Below are 20,706 nucleotides of genomic sequence, written 5' to 3'. Positions count from 1 at the left end.
TAATTTACGAAATTTCGTAAATATCGAATTTTTTTAAAGGAAAATTTCGGAATTAATTTAAAAATCGAAACGCAAAAACCACCTAAAAACGAATCGAGTTTAGAAAAAAAAATCCGTGGTTGCCCAGCCCTAATTTGTACCTCTGCCTTGCTCTGCCATGAATTATGCATACAGGGGGATGGATTAAAGTCTGGTTTTGCTACTGAGGTGAAAATAATACTATTGCACAGAAGAGTGTGGACAGCTAGCTTAATTTCTCTTACTGGCCTTCAATGAAATGTCTGACATTATTGTGGGCTCTTCAAATGCATACCTTTTATGTCACCTTCCAAAAGCTGGATGGAAACATTAAAGTTAAATTTCACATAAACCTAAATCTTAAATATTATTATAGTAACAAAGTGTTCCTATTTACTTGTGCAGTCACTGGGTAATTAGTTTCCATTCATACTTTTCTCCCAGGTTTAAAGAAATTACTATCTAGATGATGAAAGTGTGCAAAATGGTAAACTCCATATATACAAAAAAGAAAAGAACAGAAAAAACAACAAGCAAAACAATAACAATAAAAATAAGACAAAACATACAAAGCACAAATTCTGAAAAGGACACTCCTTAGGTTTCATTGGGAAATGTTGTCTGGTGGCTAACATCAAGGCCAATTGATTAAAGAGCTGAACTTCACCTTGTCTCTAAGGAGCACCCAAGGCAACAGGGTAGCACTTTTTAAGGTGCTATACTTCCGATATTTTGGAATGTAGCTCCTAGGCCTCTTGGCCATTGGCTATTTTGGCTGGGGCTGATGGAAGGTTATTGGGAAAGGAAGAAGTTTTATGCTGAAGGCAGATGAAATGGTACTAAAGCACTTTTTGCTCTGAAAACAAATGATTTGGAATGTAACGAATGCTTGTTCAAAACATTTTCTATTCTAGCATTCTCCTTCAGAATTCAAGCAAAAGAACATTTATGGAACTCAATTTCCCTTGATGATCTAGGAGTGCCTTTGCAAGTAAACAGGAAGACATGGACAGATATCATTTTACGGACAGTTAATGTGAGAAGAACACACATATATTGCATACACATTGTTTTCAGCTCATAAAAACCAGCTCCTGTTTTCGCCAGGCTGGTGGTCGGAACAGGGGACCATGCCTCATCTGGCTACTGTGGAATGAAGTCCTCTGCATGCTCAGACTATGGACTGGGACAGTTTCTGTCCTATGCACATGCTGGCTGTGCTATTGACTCAAGACAAAAATGGACAATCACTGACCATATGGCAATGTTTTGGGGGCAACTTCAACTGTGCAGAGAAACAGCTACCCCTGAGTATAGAGCAATCCTAAACTACACATTCCTTGCAAATGTAAATGCAGGGATTATCTCATAGTCTACATCATGACCACAGACTAAAATTTCCATGAAATGAAGGCCACCCCATTGGGATAACTTTTGTATATTTGCTTTTTGGTTGTCACCTTATTCTAGCCTTTCCTCAAAAGACCAAGGACAAAAGAGGCTGGATGGGCATCTTTTAGCAACATTATAATTATGTATTTCTGCTTGACAGGGAGTTGGAGTAGACAGCCCTTGGAATCCCTTCCAACTTTTGATTTTATCCAAAAGTTGTCCCTTATATTCCCCAGTCCGATCTACATCTGATGTTAGACTACTTAGTGAGTGAGTGAAAGATCTCTAGTAGCTTCACAGGGTCACTCATCCGTTTCACTTGGTCTCTGCAAACACAGTAACTAAATTATTTTTTTGGCTAGGGACAACATACTGATCTGGAAGTAAAGCTGAATATAAACCACAATAGCACTCGAAACTGACTTTGAAAAAAGACTGCTTCTATTCTAAAAGCCTCTCTCTTAGCAATCTTTTTACTAGGGAGAGTTTGATGAAATTTCTACATCTATTCTGGATAGCAGTAATGCTTTTCAGGCAGGATCAAGCACTTTTACTCTTAGGGACAGCAGTAGCACAGATTCAGCAAAGGCCTATTACAGTATCTGGATCTCCCACAATCTCACTGTGCACCATTTTAAAGGTATCAATGAACAAGTCCATCCATTCCTGCCGCTCATGTCCGGTGGCAAACTTGGCTTTTTCAGCAGTATAGGCCAAGGTGGCTACCAGTTGGGTGTACATGCTGGGATCCTGGACCTGCCTCGTGGAATTCAGGAACTGGGCGATCATGGGTTTGGTGCTGGGGAAATTTATCTTGACTCCCTCTTCCATAGGGCGGAAAGTAACTGGGTTTTCGATCCCAGGGTTCCTCCCATCTGCAAGTGAGTGTCAAAAGAATATTTTCAGGGCTTACTAGAATGGCAAGGGTCTCCTGATTTCAATTCACTTTGGTTTTGTGTATGATATGGGCGGTGGCAGACCCCTGATTAATCTAAAGTAGAATGTAGTAGCTTCTGGATTGAGCCCTCAATCTTGGTAGGCCAAGAAGTGATAAACCTTCATATCAGTTACAGCAATTCAGACCATAACTGAGAGCTCACACTATGGATTGATATTTTTTTAAACAAAAGAAGTGTCCTCCTATGGCAGCGATTCTCAACCTTTGGGTCCCCAGATGTTTTGGCGTTCAACTCCCAGAAATCCTAACAGCTGGTAAACTGGCTAGGACTTCTGGGAGTTGTAGGCAAAAACACTTGAGGACCCACAGGTTGAGAACCACTGTCTTTGAGCAATCAAGAGAGACCATTCCCCCCCAGGTGGGGGTCAGTGAAACCGTGTATATAGGTTCTGCATGCAAGAGGTCTTACTGTATACTTTTGTGTTCCCTCTCATCTCTAAATATTATTAATCTGGTGAATGTAGCACCTAACAACAACTCCTATCCCTCAATCTTTATCCTCTTTTATTTTAAATAATTTTATTAATAAACAAATTTTAATACAATATCATAAAATTATGGTTTAGAGAAAATTAAGAAATGAAAGGTAGGTAACCCTATGTTTCTAAGAAGGAAAAAGAATATATCAAAATATAATACAGGAAAAGAAGGAAAAAGAAAAAAAGAAAAAAAGAAAATCTAATTACTACTTCTAATGGATATGAGTAGGGAAAGGTAAGGGAAATAAGCGGGGGGGGGGGGGGGGTAGATTTGTTGACCTCCAATCTTCTTCATCTTGGTTTACTTATGACTCTTATTTTTTCCTTTCTCCAATTTCACAGCTCACCCTCTTCTTCTTATTTCTAAATGGGAATCCTAATTCATAATATCCTTTATTGTTTACATCAACAGTTTGATTTTTTCCTTTTTTGTGTAATTAATAAAGAGTGCCCAAGCTGTTGCTTTTTTGGCGCTACCCTTGTTGTGTGTAAAGAATTGGATTAATTTGTCCATGTTCATTATTTCTATCATTTTCACTAACCAGTGATCCATTGACAGTACTTCTTTTGTTCTCCAGTTTCGGGCATATATAATTCTAGCCGCCGTTACAAAATAGTTAAAGAGTATATCTTTATTTCTTTCCAAATGTATATTTAATATACCCATTAAGAAGTATTCCAGTATCTTGATTTGAAGAATTCTCTGTATTTTTTCATGTATTTTCTTCCAGAATTTTTTTTTTTTTGCTGTTTTACAAGTCTACCACATATGGTAAAATGCGCCCGTATCTTTCAGATTCTTATAACATTTTGCTAATTTCTGTGAATGTACCACTGGTACATCATTTTGTACCAATTTTCCTTCAAGTCATAGGCATATGTGTATTTTATTTTTTGAATCCATATCTTTTCCCATTCTTCCAAATTAATTGTGTGGTCAATATTGGATGCCCATTTCACTATGTAATCTCTCACTAGTTCAGTATCTGTTGACCATCCCAATAATTTCTTATAGATTTTTGTGATGGCTTTCTTTTGCATTAACATTATTTTATTCTTTCTCTGAAAATCCTATTTTCTTATCTTTATTATAGTATTCTCTGAGCTGTCTGTGCAGAAACCATGAAATATTCTTGTGTACTTAGTTAATTTCTCCTTGAGGTTTTAGTTGATAAACATCACTTTGTTTAATGTATTGTCGAAGGCTTTCATGGCTGGAATCACTAGGTTCTTGTGGGTTTTTTTGGGCTATATGGCCATGTTCTAGAGGCAATTTCTCCTGACATTTCACCTGCATCTATGGCAAGCATCCTCAGAGGTAGTGAGGTCTGTTGGAATCTAGAACATGGCCATTTAGCCCGAAAAAACCCACAAGAACCTACCACTTTGTTTCTTCAATATTTCTTTATATATGGGCCACTTCTCCCAGCCTAATTCTCTTCTATGTCCTGCCTCTAACTAGGATATCCATAATTTTAATGCAGATCTTATAAATTTATTTCCAAAATCTTTATTCTCTTGAAGATTTTTTTAAAGACTGAAAATTTAAATTTCATTTAATGTTGCTAGTAAGGAAAACTTCAGAGGTTGGCACTGTTAGTTATATAGGCCTGTGTAAGTTTCCCGATGTGTCCTTTTTTCAGCACTGTGGAGATTAGTATGCCTTCTTTTACTGTGCCCCAAGTCCCCCTGGACTTACCATGCAACCTATGAAGCCCCGCTGCATAGCCATTCCATTTCTTTTGGGTAGTGGATGAGATCAGATAAGCATCTGACTATGTTCCTGTAATGGACCCAATATGATTGCAACACCACTGAAAGGATGCCAATATTGATGTAATCATTTTGAATCTGACTTTGTGGAGATAGCCAGATGTTTCTCCAATCCTGCCTGCTCCCTTACAGGCATGCAATGGCTGGATTGAAGTTGGTGTGTGTGCTTCAGATGCTGAGGAGGTCGGAGTGAAATATGGCTCAATCTAGCTCAGTCTAGCTCAGGTCTTCATTTGGAACTGCTACACTACATTGAATTATAAGGGATTGGAGTTAGTGTTGGCACAGGAAGGATTGTTACTTAAAACATTCCCGAGTAGTGCATTGATAGCTACTGATTTTTCTATATCCTTTTCTACATTCTTCACCAACATGAAAAGGAGAAACCTACAACCTCAAAATGACTGATCATCCCCACATGATCGTAATTTCATTTGCATCTGGTGTCAAGGTAATTTGATTATTACTGAGACATATTTTGCATATCAAATCCTGCATGTTAAAAATGAACCGAAGACATTCAAAGCATATCTTTGACTCATCACACCGCAATGAGTCACCCTTGGGCTGAGAATTGCGGTATATAAGCGCAGTAAATAAATATCTGTAATTTTGCTATATGCCTAAGATGAAGACTGTAGTCATATCTCTATGCTACAAAGTACAAGTAAAATGAGCTGGTTTTCCCACATCCAACCCTACAGCCCATTTGTTAAGATATAATTCACTGCAATTTAGTTCCTGTACTAAAAGGAAACAGGCCTCTGATCATATTGAAAAAGAGCTCACTGGCCTCAAGTAAAAGCTATAAAAATTTAAAGTACATTTCACCTTTCTCAGCTTCAGCACTGGGCCAGTAAGCTACTATCTTCCTCACTTCTTTTAAGAAAAATAAGTAAATCACAAGCACCCTTGAAAACAATGAGGCTATGTGCTCAGTCATCAGGAAACAGCAATTTTCAAGAGGATTCTTCTGGATAAATTCACTACTACTGTCAGACTACTGTAGTAAAATTATAGTCTTGAAATATTTTTGAACTGTTCAGTAATCAAAAAGATGAAATGTCCTAAATTGCCTGATGGCATCAGATCCAATCTGATCTTAAAAGTGAAGCAACGTCAGCCCTGGTAATACATTGATGGGAGGCCACCAACGAATATATGCACAATATATGTTTTAGAGGCAATGACAAAGCACCTTTGAGTGCCTCAGGATTCCCTTATTAATTTATGAGGCCTCCATAAGTCAACAGACAGGCACAAGTACATAAACACACTATCAAAAAGGAGTGCCATTAAACAATAATAATAGAGAGATAGAAATGGCGGTGATGTTGAAGTTCTTTGAGTGTCAGCCTCCCCATCCAATTCAAATAAATCAATTCCAAATATAAAGCCATTAATTACTTATGAGATAAGATCAGCTAATAAAAAGATTTTTGGAATAGTCCTTTGCTGCACAGCACTAATCATATCTCTTTGATCAATATTTATGGATATGATGTTTAGCTTGAAACGAAGAGCAAAGTATAAGTTTTTCTGTAATCCAAAGTAAATGTAAGGTGGGCAAAATGTGGCCTGCAGGCTACATGCAGTTCCTGGATCACATTTGAAGCCCTCTGACTACCCCTCAAAGTCCTTGTCCAATTTGAAATATTTTTGGTATAGTTTTACGGTGTTTCTCTCCCACTAACGGTGTGGAGAATCTCCCAAACATGTAAAATACGAGGGGTATTTTTTAAGTAAGGTCCGTTTTGTTGTAGACACTAGAAGTTCGCGCGCATACTGCAACGAGCGCGTGCGTCGTGTACCAGATGCCTTGGGAACAACTGTGCTCACCTGTAGCTAACCTGTACGGTTCTGTTCTGCGCTTTAAAAATGTTTAAGACTATCAAGTCACCCGCCGCATGTGAGGTTCGCTCAGTGATACGGTTTTTGTCATCAAGGAACCTGCCTGCTGCAGAAATTCATCGACAGATTTGTGAAGTGTACGGTGATACTGTTATGAGTGAAAGCAAAGTGCGTAAATGGGTAAATTCAAAGATGGCCGTGACAACGTCCATGATGAGGACCGTTCCGGTCGCCCTTCTTGGATTACAGACGATTTGGTGGCTTCCGTTGAAGCGACGATTTGTGAAGAGGGTATTTTAAAATTGGTTCAGAGGTATGCTAAGTGTTTGAACAAACTTGGCAACTATGTCGAAAAATAGAGTGAAGTATGTACTTTCTGAAAATAAATTTACTTTTTTGAAATAAACTTTTGTTGTGTACTTTTGTTGTGTTCCAACGGACCTTACTTAAAAAATACCCCTCGTATATCCAGTCCCACAGAGAAAGCCCTCTTTAACCTCCTCCCCAATAACTATTTTTAAAATCCTTCTCAAAATGATGACAGGAAGTGATGCAACATTCTATTCGCATGTTAGAAAAGAATCTAACAAAGATAGATATATTTGGGAGCAATGTTATAGAGGTGTAACTAGGAGAAGAGCTGAAAAACAATTACCCCTGGTGCCATGATTCTTTAGAAGTCAAGCCACAATGTCAACATGGGACATACAATGGTGGGGTATAAGCTGTATCATAAAACACAGTTTTTAAAGGCAGATCATTTGTCTGAATATTTGGCTAAGGTAAAAAAGGAATGGAGGAAGCCAGAAATGATTGTTTATACTAAGCTAGAAGAGATTGAGTGAATTGGATCTTTTATGATAGGTAGGAATAAGAACAAAAAACTGCGATGCCCTATTAATGAACAAATGTATGGTTCAGATGTTTTTTCCTCGCTGAACAGTAGTTTGCATGCAGGATCTTTTATAAGTCTGGTAATTATCATCAGATACTCAGTTCTGACACTGATGTCTGTGGAGGTTGTTCCTGCTATTTGTTTAACAAATAAAGTAGTATCTGCAATGCTGTGCAAATGCAGTGCTAACTTCTTTCTTGGAACAGAATGATCAGACTGCCCAGATGGAAATGGAAAGGTTCATCATGGGAGGCACAAACAATGAAATGCACCAAACCAATTGGTTATATTCCTGAATTATCATTTGATTTGTTCAGAACCTGAAGGTGAGCATGTGTTTCTAACATTTTGTGTGCCTTTATCCAGATGTACAGATGCACATTATGACTTCACTGACAGGCCAGGTTTAAATGCTGATATTATAAAATATTATTATTCTCAGTCCCTCAGCACCATGTCAAAAATTAGCATTGTTCCCTGATGTAAAACCTTGTTTTTCTATTACAGATTTATTTCTACTACAAACACTTGCTAATCTATTGTCAGAGTCTATTCCCGAAAGACAGGACTGTTATCCTCGGGAATGGGAAAGAGATAAAAAAATATTTTTGCACAGTCACAGAGGTCTGTTTTAGAAAAGCCCCATAAGTTTTGCACAATTAACATATAACCCCTCATATTTTACATGGGAGATTCTCCACACCGTTAGTGGGAGAAGAGGTGTAATGTAACAATTCACCTACCTGCGGAAATGAAAGCAGATGATCCCATGCAAGATGCTGATCAACATTATCTCTACTCCCTTCTGTTTCTGTGGCCAGAAACCTCTTTTTTAAAACTTCAAAACAAGATTCTTTACACATAATAAAATAGGGTAGAGAAGGGGCATGGGGAGAGGAAGGGAACAACAGTGTTTATTCCAGTGTTTACCTGTTTGGCAGGGCAGTTCAGGGCAGACAATCTGAGGATCTGAAATTTAAACCAAAACATTATATACCGAAACCATACAGATTTTTGTGCAGTGAAAGAAAACTATATCTGGTGGATAATGGCAGCCAGGCCTTTAAAAAACCATTGCAAATTTCAGTGTGGTACTTCACACTTTGCTGTGGTGGAAATGGGTGTGACTGCTTACTGAAACACTATGGCAGGGCAGAAATAGTTTTAAGGAGAACACAGCATTTAACACCATCTGATATGTATACTTATGGTCAAAAAACTTATTTTTCAGCAGTCGAAAATAGTTGTAATAGTGATATTATGCCAGTCGTACAATAATAATATTATGCCACTTAGAAGGCAGTGTCTACAGACCTGGGCAGAGCTCATGCTCCATGCTGTCAATGAACTCTTCGGCCACCAGCTCCGTGAATAACTTCATTTTCTGGACCCTCTGATTGTCATTGCAGGCAATTGATCGAAGAGTCTCATCTTCCTCTTTCGCATTGAACATGTCTCCGATCCCAATGGCAGTGACAGTGACATTTCTACCACAGAGTGCCTGCAAGTGGGAGTCATTGTCTCGTGGATCATGGCGTCCATCCGTTACCACCACAGCAAACACTCGTGCTTTCTCCCGCTGGCTTTCCTTGATCAGTGTATTGTAGGCAAACTGAAGGGCAGAGAGGGTCCAGGTGCCTCCTGCAATCCATTCTAACTTCTTCACAGCCTCTTTGAAGCTGGAGAGGGAGTCAATTCGCTTGTCATTCAGCTGGATGGCTTCAAAAGTTCCCTCGTGGCTGTACTGCACCACTCCGACACGGGCACCTGCCAGGAAAATCAATGATCAAGCACACTCCTCAGATGGAGATTATTTACTTTTTTTCATAAATGGGTGCATTTTGTGTGTGTGAGGGGTGACATTGCCCCTGAGATTAATATAGTTGGTCAAATGAAACTAAGGAGGAGAGCAACACCCAAATACCTTCCTTCCTTTCCGATGTTATCTGGCTCTCCCACTCTCAGATGCCTATTCCAAGTTCATCTGTGCATGGATTTCAGTGCCTCTCTTTGCATGGAGCAAGTCCCTTCAGGCATTACCCCACTACATGACAGGGTGGAGAATTTTTAAAGCCATTTTAAAGATCACTGGAAAGTGTCATTATGGAGGAGCAAGGTGACACAAAAGAAGGCCAAGGGATTGGGACGGAACATCACTGTTAATGTCATCAGTCCCACTGTTTTGGTTATCCATGCTATCAGGGATTTCTCTCATTTGTGCCAATAACCGAGGAAAGTATGTAAGCATCAGAAAGACAGTTTCTTAACTTCTCCTCACTCTACTTTGAATGACAGAAGACCAGCTCTGAGGAGAAATAAGGCAGATATGGTGGCTAATAGAAATGATACTCTAAGCTTATCGTTTTGAATTATTGGACTTGTAAGGATAGAAGAACTGGTAAATTTTGGTTATAGTCTGTAATTTTTCCAGTCCTCATTTTATTCCTGCCTATTTATACATCATTTTGCAATTTTAAAATAAAACCAGTACAGTTTTTTCACATTTTGTTCATATTCCCCACATGCTTGTAATTTTGTATATAATATTACCAAACAGAATTTTTCAAATATGTAAATGTATGTAGGCATATATATTTGTGCGTATTTATAACTTTATATCTCTGTCTTTCTATCTATCTCAACAAATATATTATTATCCCACCAATAATACACCTATTTCCTAAGTATTTATGAAGAAAATATTTATCTTTGTTCACATATTTGTCCAAAAGATTGTCCTGAAGAATTACTGTAAATTCCAGGGTACTAGACGACTTTTTAACCCTCGAAAATCATTGCTGAACTTGGGGGTTGTCTAGTATGCCAGATAGAAAAAATCACTTCCTGTTTTGGGTCAAGGCGAGGGAGGCGAACAGCTGCCCTGCGCTGGAGCAGGGCGCCCGAAGCAGCAGCAGCTGCTGCTGGGCTCCTCCAACGCTGCTTGTCTCCCACTGCCAGGCTTCAGCTTTGTTTTAATAATAATTTTCTCCCCTCGATTCAAGTTTAATCTGATAGTTCTGGAGCGCATTTACAGGAGCCGAGCAACACACACATGTACACACATACATAAAAGAGGCGGTGGTCTCTCCCCTGCTGAAGAAACCAGACTTAGATTGTTCAGTTCCCTCTAGTTACCGCCCAGTTTCAAATCTCTCGTTCCTGGGCAAGGTGATTGAGAGGGCAGCAGCGGAGCAGTTGCAGCAATTCCTAGACAACACAGCCGGACTAGATCCCTTCCAGTCCGGCTTCCGTGCGGGGCACGGGACAGAGACTGTACTGGTCTCCATCACGGATCACCTTCGATGCCAGCTTGACCAGGGCGGGTCAGCGCTGTTCCTACTATTGGATCTCACAGCAGCATTTGACACAGTCGATCACAATCTCTTGACCCACCGCCTTGCTGTTGCTGGAATCAGGGGGACAGCTTTAAACTGGCTGTCCTGCTTTCTTCACAACCGTGGACAGCGAGTGGAGAGGGGTGGCCTGGTCTCTGAGAGGTCCCCTCTATCTTGTGGGGTTCCTCAGGGGGCCATTCTCTCCCCTCTGTTGTTTAACATCTATATGCAACCACTTGCTCAGCTGGTTCGAGGTTTTGGGATTGAGTGTTATCAGTATGCCGATGACACTCAGCTGGTGCTGAAGATGGAAGGCCGACCGGACTCTGTACCCAATTGTTTCCATCAGTGCCTCGAGGCCGTTACTGGATGGCTGCGTGCCAGCAGGTTGAGGGTGAATCCAGCAAAGACGGAGATCCTATGGCTGGGTGGACCGGGCAGTGGGGACATCCATCTGCCCACCCTGGATGGCGAGGCGTTACGCCCGTCATCATTGGTAAAGAGTCTAGGAGTCCTTTTGGACCCTCTGCTGACGATGGAGGCCCAGGTCTCCGCCGTGAGCAAAACCGCCTTCTTTCATCTGCGGCAGGCTAGACGGCTGGCCCCCTACCTGTCCAGGGACGACCTAGCTACGGTGATCCAGGCCACGGTCATCTCAAGACTGGACTACTGTAACGCCCTCTACATTGGCCTCCCTATGTCGGGGGTTCGGAAGCTCAAGTTGGTACAAAACGCAGCTGCTCGGCTCCCCCCCTGCCTGTCCTTCTCCCAATTTGTGGGAATTCCGATGAGATGCCACATAACACCAATCTTACTACAGCTGCATTGGTTACCAATTGAGCACCGGATCACTTTCAAAGTGATGGTACTCACCTTTAAGGCCTTGCATGGTCTGGGGCCAATGTATCTGAGGGATCGTCTCACCCCCTACCAACCCCAGAGATCCCTCCGTTCTGAGGACCAAGATCTACTGGAAGTCCCCAGTGTCAAGACCTTGCGTCTAACGGCAACCAGACGCAGAGCCTTCACAGCAGTGGCGCCATCAGTCTGGAATGCTCTGCCACCTGAAGTTCGTGCCCTGCGGGACTTACCAGCTTTCCGCAGGGCATGTAAGACATACCTGTTTCGACAGGCTTTTAATGTTTGATACTGTTGTTTTTAAATTGTTTTAAATTGCTTTTAAATTTTGTTAGATTTTAGCTGTTGTTGTAAGCCGCTCCGAGCCCCAGGGGAGTAGCGGCATATAAGTTTAAATAATAAATAAATAAATAAATAAATATGAAAAAGCACACACATATACGAAAGCCATTAACCAACCAACCAGCCCGAGCGGCTCACTCTCCTCCCCCGCGCTCGCTGCCTCTGCTGGATTGATGGCTCTGCTTGCTTCTCTCCAAACTCTCTATCTCTCCTGAGGAGAGAGAACCTGTGTGCGTGCGCGTGTGTGTTCCTGTGCTTCTTAACCAGCCCAAGCTCGCTCTCTTCCCCCTCGCTCGCTGCCTCTGCTGGATTGATGGCTATCCCCCCCTGCCTGTCCTTCTCCCAATGCCAGGCGCGATGCTGATGTCACTCTCTCACTCTCTATCCCTCCTGAGGGAACCCTGCTTCTCTCCAAAGAGTGACTTTGCAGAGAAGCAGGCAGGGGGATAGCTATCAATCCAGCAGAGGCACTGAGTGCAAGGGAAGGGAGCGAGTCGCTCGGGCTGGTTAAGAAGCACAGGACACACACACACACAGGTTCTCTCTCCTCAGGAGAGATAGAGAGTGATTTTGAAGAGAAGCGGACGGGGGTGGGGGGTGGGCGAAATAGCCATCAAACCAGCAGAGACAGCGAGTACAAGGGAAGAGAGGAAAAAAAACACAGGAACACACATACGTGCACTCTATCTCTCATTTCTCTCTGAAGCCCTGCCCCTGCCAAGCTCAACATCACTCAACACCCCCAGCATAATTTATGCCAGTATCCTGTCCCTTCTCCAAAAAAAAGGGAGGGGAAAAAAGGAGGAGGGAGTTCTAGCGTTCTTTATCCACTCCCCCACTCCTCCATAAGTTTGCCCAGGCTTTGAGGCTTTATGGATTCCATAAAGCAGGAAAGAGAATAGAGAAAATTCTCTGCTGACACCTAAAGGCGCATAGCTGCAACTGCAACTCAGGAAAACTTTATTATTTTTTTGACCCAAAGCAGGAAGTGATGAGCACGTGGCTGGCTGGCTGTGGTGGAGCCTGGCTGCCGGCGGAGGGGAGGCTCTATGGCGCTGAGAAGCTGCCTCAAAGCCCAGGAAAGGAGGCTTTGGGGCCTGAAGGGGCTGGCAAAGAGGGGTCATCTAGTAGGGCGAGTATATCCAAAAATTGAAAATTTTAATTGAAAAGTTGGGGGGTCGTCTAATGCGCCCAGTCGCCTATTACCCCGAAATATACGGTACTATAATTCAGATACTGAAGGATGATGGTGTTCTACCTTGTATAATGATTCAGAAAGTGTGTATTTGAAAAAATATAAACACAATGAAATCCTCCTACATACACAAGAACACTTGAGGGAACAGTGTGGAAATACAAGTTCTCTTTTTTGCTTTTTTTTCATTTTGAATGACACACGTTTCCAGAGCTATCTGTAGATGCATAATGAATGATTCAATCCAGAAGATTAATGAACCAATATTAAATAGCTATGGGAAACAGATGGACTGGGAGAAGATCCCAAATCCTAAATGTACATATACTCAGCATGGAAAGACAAATAGCATAAACATCTAGTAACTTTTCTTTACTAGAAATGAAAACAGAGTGTTAAAGTCTCCTGTCTTTTTCTCTGGCTTATGGTAAAATAAGGAGTATTTGGAAAATGCTAGATTATTGTATCATATAAGTATCAAACAATCATAACATTCAGTTGTGAAAACAGGTTCTCTCTTATGCCACTGACCTGTCTCAGATTTTGGATCCTTGGCGATGGAGCCAAGTCTGCTCACTACATTGATGACAAAGTTCTTCTCCAGGGAGAAATTGTTGTATCCAATACTCTCTGAGCTGTCAATGATGAAGACGATGTCCAAGGGGCCACACCGTTTCTCACAGTCTGAGGAAACCAATCAGAAGCACAACATTGATCCACCAAGGAAAGGCCCAAGCTGTTGGGCCCTGAAGCTGACTATAACTACTAACATTAAGAAGGGCTTTACAATTACAGAAGGCCTGAGCTTGAGCATGCTTGGAGCCCTACATGTGGAACCTAAAGCAGGATGTGAACATTTGAACGCATTTGTAAATCATGCTACATTATAGTCTATCATTATATGAATGAGCAGGACTGAGCCAGTGGGTGTGTCTGAATACCACATTTTTGGTGTGATCAGTTAATACAATTTAAGTTAGTCTTGCTAAACATCTCTCTCTCACTCAGCTTCTTAGAACATTTCTTTCTTTAAGCGAGGCCTCCTCTAGACTGCCATGTAATGCATTTTAAAACTGCATTATATGGTCAGTGTAGATTCATATAATGCGGTTTAATGGCACTGAACTGCATTATATGAGTCTATGCTGGCCTATCTCACACTGGATCTATAACCCAGTTTCTATAATCTACACTGCTCTATAATCCAGTTTCAGAATGTGAATTAACTGCATTGGACATATCAGTCTACACTGCCCTATAATACAGATCAATGCCCTTTTATATCACATTTTGAAACTGGATAATAGGGCAGTGTAGATCGAGCCTTTGGAGCCATACAAACTATTTTTCATCTAAAAAATTTAAGGCCTGACCTAAGCAAGGCTGACTACAAATCTACTAACGAATACTATTTGCATAATAATTAGTTTTGCCTGTCAGCTCTGAGCATAAATTTGCACTTTGAGGAGGAATTCTACTCTAAGGGAGTTTATTCAAATTCATTGCTACTACAAGCCACCCAAAAGAAGACTATCAACTAACCACAACAGCCACAGGTCTCTCTGACATAGGTCATCACATCACAGTCCTATAAACAACAATAACAAAAGGAAAAAAGAGTTGTTATGAGAACAAGATTTTAGTGAGTTAGAATCATAGAATCATAGAATCAAAGAGTTGGAAGAGACCTCATGGGCCATTCAGTCCAACCCCCTGCCAAGAAGCAGGAATATTGCATTCAAATCACCCCTGACAGATGGCCATCCAGCCTCGGTTTAAGTCTCCAAAGAAAGAGCCACCACCACACTCCAGGGCAGAGAGTTCCACTGCTGAACGGCTCTCACAGTCAGGAAGTTCTTCCTCATGTTCAGATGGAATCTCCTTTCTTGTAGTTTGAAGCCATTGCTTCACGTCCTAGTCTCCAGGGAAGCAGAAAACAAGCTTGCTCCCTCCTCCCTGTGGATTCCTCTCACATATTTATACATAGCTATCATATCTCCTCTCAAGGGATAGGAACTCTGCTTCCCAGAATCCTAATCCAGTACTAAAAGTTATATACCACACTGAGTCCCCAGTTGCACAAGTTTGAGGGATATGGCTACATTTTTTGGGAAACCACCCAGAACATGGACAGAGATTATAATAATTTCCATTTCCATCCTCTCAGTAGGAAAACAATTTTTATTCTGGCTGAATAAGAGAACTCACATAGAATCACAGAATCATAGAGTTAGAAGAGACCATAAGGGCCCTCCAGTCTAGCTCCCTCCCATGCAGAAAACACAATCAAAGCCTACGCTTTTCTTATGTATTGCTTGCAAGAGGATACGGCCAGAGTCTGCTTTTGATTATACATTTCCCATGGATATTACCAAGAATCTGCATAGGAGAAGCAATGTTTTGCAGGCCTTGTTACACCCCCCCCCCCCCCCACAAACTAGTATTGAAATATGTAGACAACAAACTCATTGATACATCTATAATAACGGAAAATGTCTTCTACTTACAGTAAGCCCAGGATCTCCAGCAGGGCCAGGTCCACCCTACAAAATGATGAAAAAGCATTATGGATGTCCTCTGCACAAGGAGCAACAATTCTGCTAGCTTCCTTCATATATTGACACAGAAAAATAATGGAATAGATTCCCAACAATTCTTAACATTCTCTGGTTTTGGCAACATGATTACTTCTAAACATTGACTATCTATGTGCATACACCCCCATTAAAACTGTGTTTTTATTTTCTTTCTCATAGTAATGATGATGATGATGATGATGATGATGATGATGATGATGATGATGATGTTATTTCTTACCCGCCTCTTCCCATGGCTTGAGGCAGGTCACAGCTGAGTTAAAAACACACAAATACTATAAAAATTCTACAAACACACATTAAAATTCAGTTTCATAAAAGATACAGATCAAAGCATTTATGTAAAAGGCACAATCACACAGGACAGAGGCCAAAACATGTGACGTGAGTTTAAAATTCATGCTTGAAGACTGGCTGGGTAGGTCTGCTGGAAGAGATAGGACTTTACATGGTTCTTAAATTCCGACAGCTGATCTAGCTGTTGGAGCTCTATCATAGAATCATAGAATCAAAGAGTAGGAAGAGACCTCATGGGCCATCCAGTCCAACCCCCTGCCAAGAAGCAGGAATATTGCATTCAAATCACCCCTGACAGATGGCCATCCAGCCTCTGTTTAAAAGCCTCCAAAGAAGGAGCCTCCATCACAGAGTTCCACTGCTGAATGGCTCTCACAGTCAGCAAGTTCTTCCTCGTGTTCAGATGGAATCTCCTCTCTTGTAGTTTGAAGCCATTGTTCCGCGTCCTAGTCTCCAAGGAAGCAGAAAACAAGCTTGCTCCCTCCTCCCTGTGGCTTCCTCTCACATATTTATACATGGCTATCATATCTCCTCTCAGCTTTCTCTTCTTCAGGCTAAACATGCCCAGCTCCTTAAGCCACTCCTCATAGGGCTTGTTCTCCAGACCCTTGATCATTTTAGTCCCCCTCCTCTGGACACATTCCAGCTTGTCAACATCTCTCTTGAACTGTGGTGCCCAGAATTGGACACAATATTCCAGGTGTCGTCTAACCAAAGTGGAATAGAGGGGTAGCATTACTTCCCTAGATCTAGACACTCGGCAGGTTGTTTCACAGTCTTGAGGTGATGCTCTGTTCCATTCGGCGAATGTGTGCGATATTTGTCAGGAGGTGTGACATTAGGCTCTGTAAGCTGCCCCGAGTCTCTTTTGGGAGATGGGGGGTGGGATATAAATAAAGTTGTTATGGTTATGAATATTACTAGGCTTGTCAGCTGGGAAAGGACAATGTAGTTGTCTTCTACAATTCTCTTCTACAGTTTTTCAAATCTGTGTTAAAGCACAGTAAATATAGTTTTTAAGTATTTGAGGAAATAAAGAGTATAGCATTCTGCCTTTCTGGCCATAGACAAGTATCCTGCTGCCTCTCTTCCTAGGGTCTCTTCACACTATCCAATTATCAGGCCCTTCTACACCGATTGAAAATGTGGGTCTGATCTGGCATCCCAGATGCCGGATCAGTCTCACATGCAGTGTGATAGGTATCCACTAAACCGCTCTGAATGGCAGAGAATCCCCACTGCATAACCATGCTAAACACAGTTTGGCACTGTTGGGCAGGGACCGTAATGGACCCCCTTTCCCTCATGTTGCAACTGTTTTCAGTTAAAGATGCTGGAGGAGAGGATCCCCAGTCTCCCTCCTGTCAGTCTCCTTAGTTCATTTCACCACCTTAATACTTTATGTTTCCTTTTATTTCTTGATATTAGTCACAGTTGGATCTCAGATTCAAGATCAGAGCTCAGTTTTTAACCTTTGAGAGGGAGACCCTGTCTCTTTTTCCTCTTACATCCAGGACACCGTCTCTCTTGATGCTCAGGGTCTATGGGGTACTGCCCACAATGTCTTCACGATGTTTCCAAATCAGTGCAGAAACAATGGCATCAAAAGTTTAAGCCTTATCCACCTCTGTGGTTTGGTTTTCTGACAGTTGTGTCCTAAAATGCTATCTTTTACCCAGCAACAGAGAGATAATAGATTTCAGGATTTGCCTGATTGAGAATCTAGGTGACTGTTGTTCGTGGTTGCAATTATACACCTCAAGAGAGATGAATCGATGAATCAGCCTCAGAATACCAAGGGAAGGGGGTTGATAACACTCTACCAAACAAAGAGCTACAATAATACCTCACTGCCAGGTTCACCAGAACGTCCTCTGGGGCCAGGCTCACCTGGTGGGCCAGGGTCAGCCTAGAAAGAGAAAGAAACACATCAATGCATCATTCTCTTTTGCTTGTGTATGTGGCAAAAAAGAAGAAAAAAGATATTGACTTGGGGACTAGTCAAATGTTTAGTTGCATGCCCAACAAAGTAGGTGTACAATGCTTCAAATATCTATCACTTATAATTCTTACCTCATGTGTCCTCATTAACAATAATGGGAAAGAGGTTGTCTTGGTAAAACAGCCTCATCACTCCACAACCGTGCACAAAATGTAAGTTTTACAGATGGATACTTCACATGGATGTTCATATGTATGGCTGGCTTGGTTGATCTGTCCTATCATTTCTGAGGGGACAGAATCCATGAATCTGCGCCCGTACCTTGGGAAGTCAGATTTGGCCATGGTGGTCCACGCTCTTGTTACATCCCGATTAGATTACTGCAACGCACTCTACGTGGGGTTGCCCTTGAAGACTGCTCGGAAACTCCAACTAGTCCAGCGAGAGGCAGCCAGATTGCTCACCGGGGCGTCATACAGGGAGCATACCACCCCCCTGTTGTGTCAGCTCCACTGGCTGCCGATCCAGTTCCGAGCACAATTCAAGGTGCTGGTTTTGACCTATAAAACCCTGTACGGTTCCGGCCCAGTGTATCTGTCCGAACGGATCTCCCTCTATGTCCCACCCCGGAGCCTAAGATCTTCTGGGGAGGTCCTGCTCTCGACCCCGCCTCTATCACAGGTGAGATTGGCGGGGACGGGGAGCAGGGCCTTCTCAGTGGTGGCCCCCCGCCTGTGGAATTCTCTCCCCGGGGAAATCAGATCTGCAACTTCACTCCTTTCTTTCAGGAAAAAACTAAAAACATGGATCTGGGACCAGGCATTTGGACAAGTGGGCAAATAAAGAAGAACTCCATTGATGGCTAGGAAATGACTAACGGATTGGACATGTGGAACTCTGGAACCGAAACGCTGATTTTAAGAATAACTTTTATATGATGTTTTTATATGTTTATACAATGTCTTAGGTACCAGTTGTTGATGTTTTATTGTGATAATCGTTTTAATTACATTTTTGTATATTGTTCTTTTATATTTTGTATACTATGTATTATTATGTATAGGCATCGAATTCCGCCTTTTTTGTAAGCCGCCCTGAGTCCCCCTCCGGGGGTTGAGAAGGGCGGGGTAAAAGTACCAGTAATAATAATAATAATAATAATAATAATAATAATAATATGAAATGGACTTCTTTGTGAAGCATCTGCCTACTTCTGGTGCCTTATCCTAGTGTTAATGCTTCACTACAGTGGCATAGGACTCCTTTTGGTGCTCTGGAGGTGCATGAAGCCACCTCCATCACCAAAGAAGGCTGCCTTGCCAACTCCCAGAAGCTGATAAGGCAGCCTTTCTTTCTTTCTTTCTTTCTTTCTTTCTTTCTTTCTTTCTTTCTTTCTTTCTTTCTTTCTTTCGGCACTCATAGTCATTTTACTCCAGTCTCTGCTCTTCTGCTCACAAGCTGTGATGACAGTGGAATGAGTGGGAGGGAGGAATCCCAGTGACAACAATCACTCTTGTAGTAAACAGTGAAGCAGAAAATACTTACAGGTTCACCAACTTCTCCTTTTGTTCCTGGAGGGCCTTTGGGTCCATAGTCACCTCTTGCACCCTGTTCCAAAAATGGCATAAGGGGTGAGATTTCCCACCATCATTTTGCTCTTGATATTCATTTTTAGAAGTTCTCCAGGCCACCAATTTAAAAAAATTATTACTAAATTATTTAATGAAATTATTTAAATTAATCAAAATTAATTAAAATTATTGTCGACATCTTTATATCCTTTTGTATAACATAGGCACTCAGGGTGGCATTTAGATAATGTCTGCCTAAAATTTAGGAGAACTGAAATTTAAAAGAAGGATTCAAATACTAAATAATCATATATATAGAAATAGTTAACACACGTGTTAGCGGAAATATCAAGTGTATGTTCACACTATACCTCTGGTCCTGGAAGCCCCTTCTCACCTTTCTCACCCTGAAAAAAAAAACAAGATATAGAGAAAAGATTTATAGCAAGAATGGAGAAATCAAAGGTTATGGCTTTCTTGGACTGTCTTTGTTCCTGTCATTTTTTTTGTTCTTTTTTTTTTTAGGGGGGTGGTGGTGACAAAGACCACCAGCATTGAAGCGATGGTCCTCCGCCACCAACTCCGCTGGACCGGCCATGTTGTCCGGATGTCCGACCACCATCTCCCAAAGCAGTTGCTCTACTCCAAACTCAAGAATGGAAAACGGAATGTTGGAGGACAGGAAAAGAGATTTAAAGATGGGCTCAAAGCCAGCCTTAAAAACTCTGGCATAGACAGTGAGAACTGGGAAGCCCTGGCCCTTGACCGCTCCAGCTGGAGGTCAGCTGTGACCAGCAGTGCTGCAGAATTTGAAGAGGCACGAGTGGAGGGTGAAAAGGAGAAGCGTGCCAAGAGGAAGGCGCGTCAAGCCAACCCCGGCCGAGACCGCCTTCCACCTGGAAACCGATGCCCTCACTGCGGAAGAAGATGCAGAGCAAGAATAGGGCTCCACAGCCACATACGGACCCACAAGAATATTGGAAGACAATCATCCTCGGAAAGCGAGAGATCGCCTAAGTAAGTAAGGTGACAGAATGTGTGAATTTTCTCAAGAAATCAATGAAAGAATTAATTCTTCAGAAATATTGTGAATAAAATGGAGATTTGTAGAAAAAATGTGGCAGCCAAAGAAGAAACAGAAGAAAAAAAAGCTCATTGGAAAGTTGAAGACCAACATTTTAAATCAAACCACAATCTTGCTTC

General features: G+C 41.7%; 1 protein-coding gene across 2 annotated transcripts in view; it reads right to left on the bottom strand.

The window, feature by feature from the left end:
* Positions 1 to 20,706, bottom strand: part of COL6A2 (collagen type VI alpha 2 chain) — a 78,783-nt gene that overhangs the window by 8,422 nt on the left and 49,655 nt on the right. Inside the window, exons 20-28 of one of the 2 annotated variants that reach the window (XM_067470006.1) lie at positions 19,875 to 19,910; positions 19,478 to 19,540; positions 17,837 to 17,899; positions 15,604 to 15,639; positions 14,639 to 14,684; positions 13,628 to 13,780; positions 8,681 to 9,133; positions 8,297 to 8,335; positions 667 to 2,285 (exon numbers count right to left, since the gene is read on the bottom strand). In XM_067470006.1, the coding sequence (XP_067326107.1) occupies positions 1,990 to 2,285; positions 8,297 to 8,335; positions 8,681 to 9,133; positions 13,628 to 13,780; positions 14,639 to 14,684; positions 15,604 to 15,639; positions 17,837 to 17,899; positions 19,478 to 19,540; positions 19,875 to 19,910 (1,185 nt within the window). In that variant the 3' untranslated portion in view covers positions 667 to 1,989. Of the gene's footprint in view, positions 1 to 666; positions 2,286 to 8,296; positions 8,336 to 8,680; positions 9,134 to 13,627; positions 13,781 to 14,638; positions 14,685 to 15,603; positions 15,640 to 17,836; positions 17,900 to 19,477; positions 19,541 to 19,874; positions 19,911 to 20,706 lie in introns of those variants that run through there. The other variant, XM_067470005.1, reaches the window with a different exon arrangement.

This window comes from Anolis sagrei, chromosome 1, assembly GCF_037176765.1.
Source record: "Anolis sagrei isolate rAnoSag1 chromosome 1, rAnoSag1.mat, whole genome shotgun sequence".
NCBI lineage: Eukaryota > Metazoa > Chordata > Lepidosauria > Squamata > Dactyloidae > Anolis > Anolis sagrei.
This window is presented reverse-complemented; position numbering and strand designations above follow the sequence as displayed.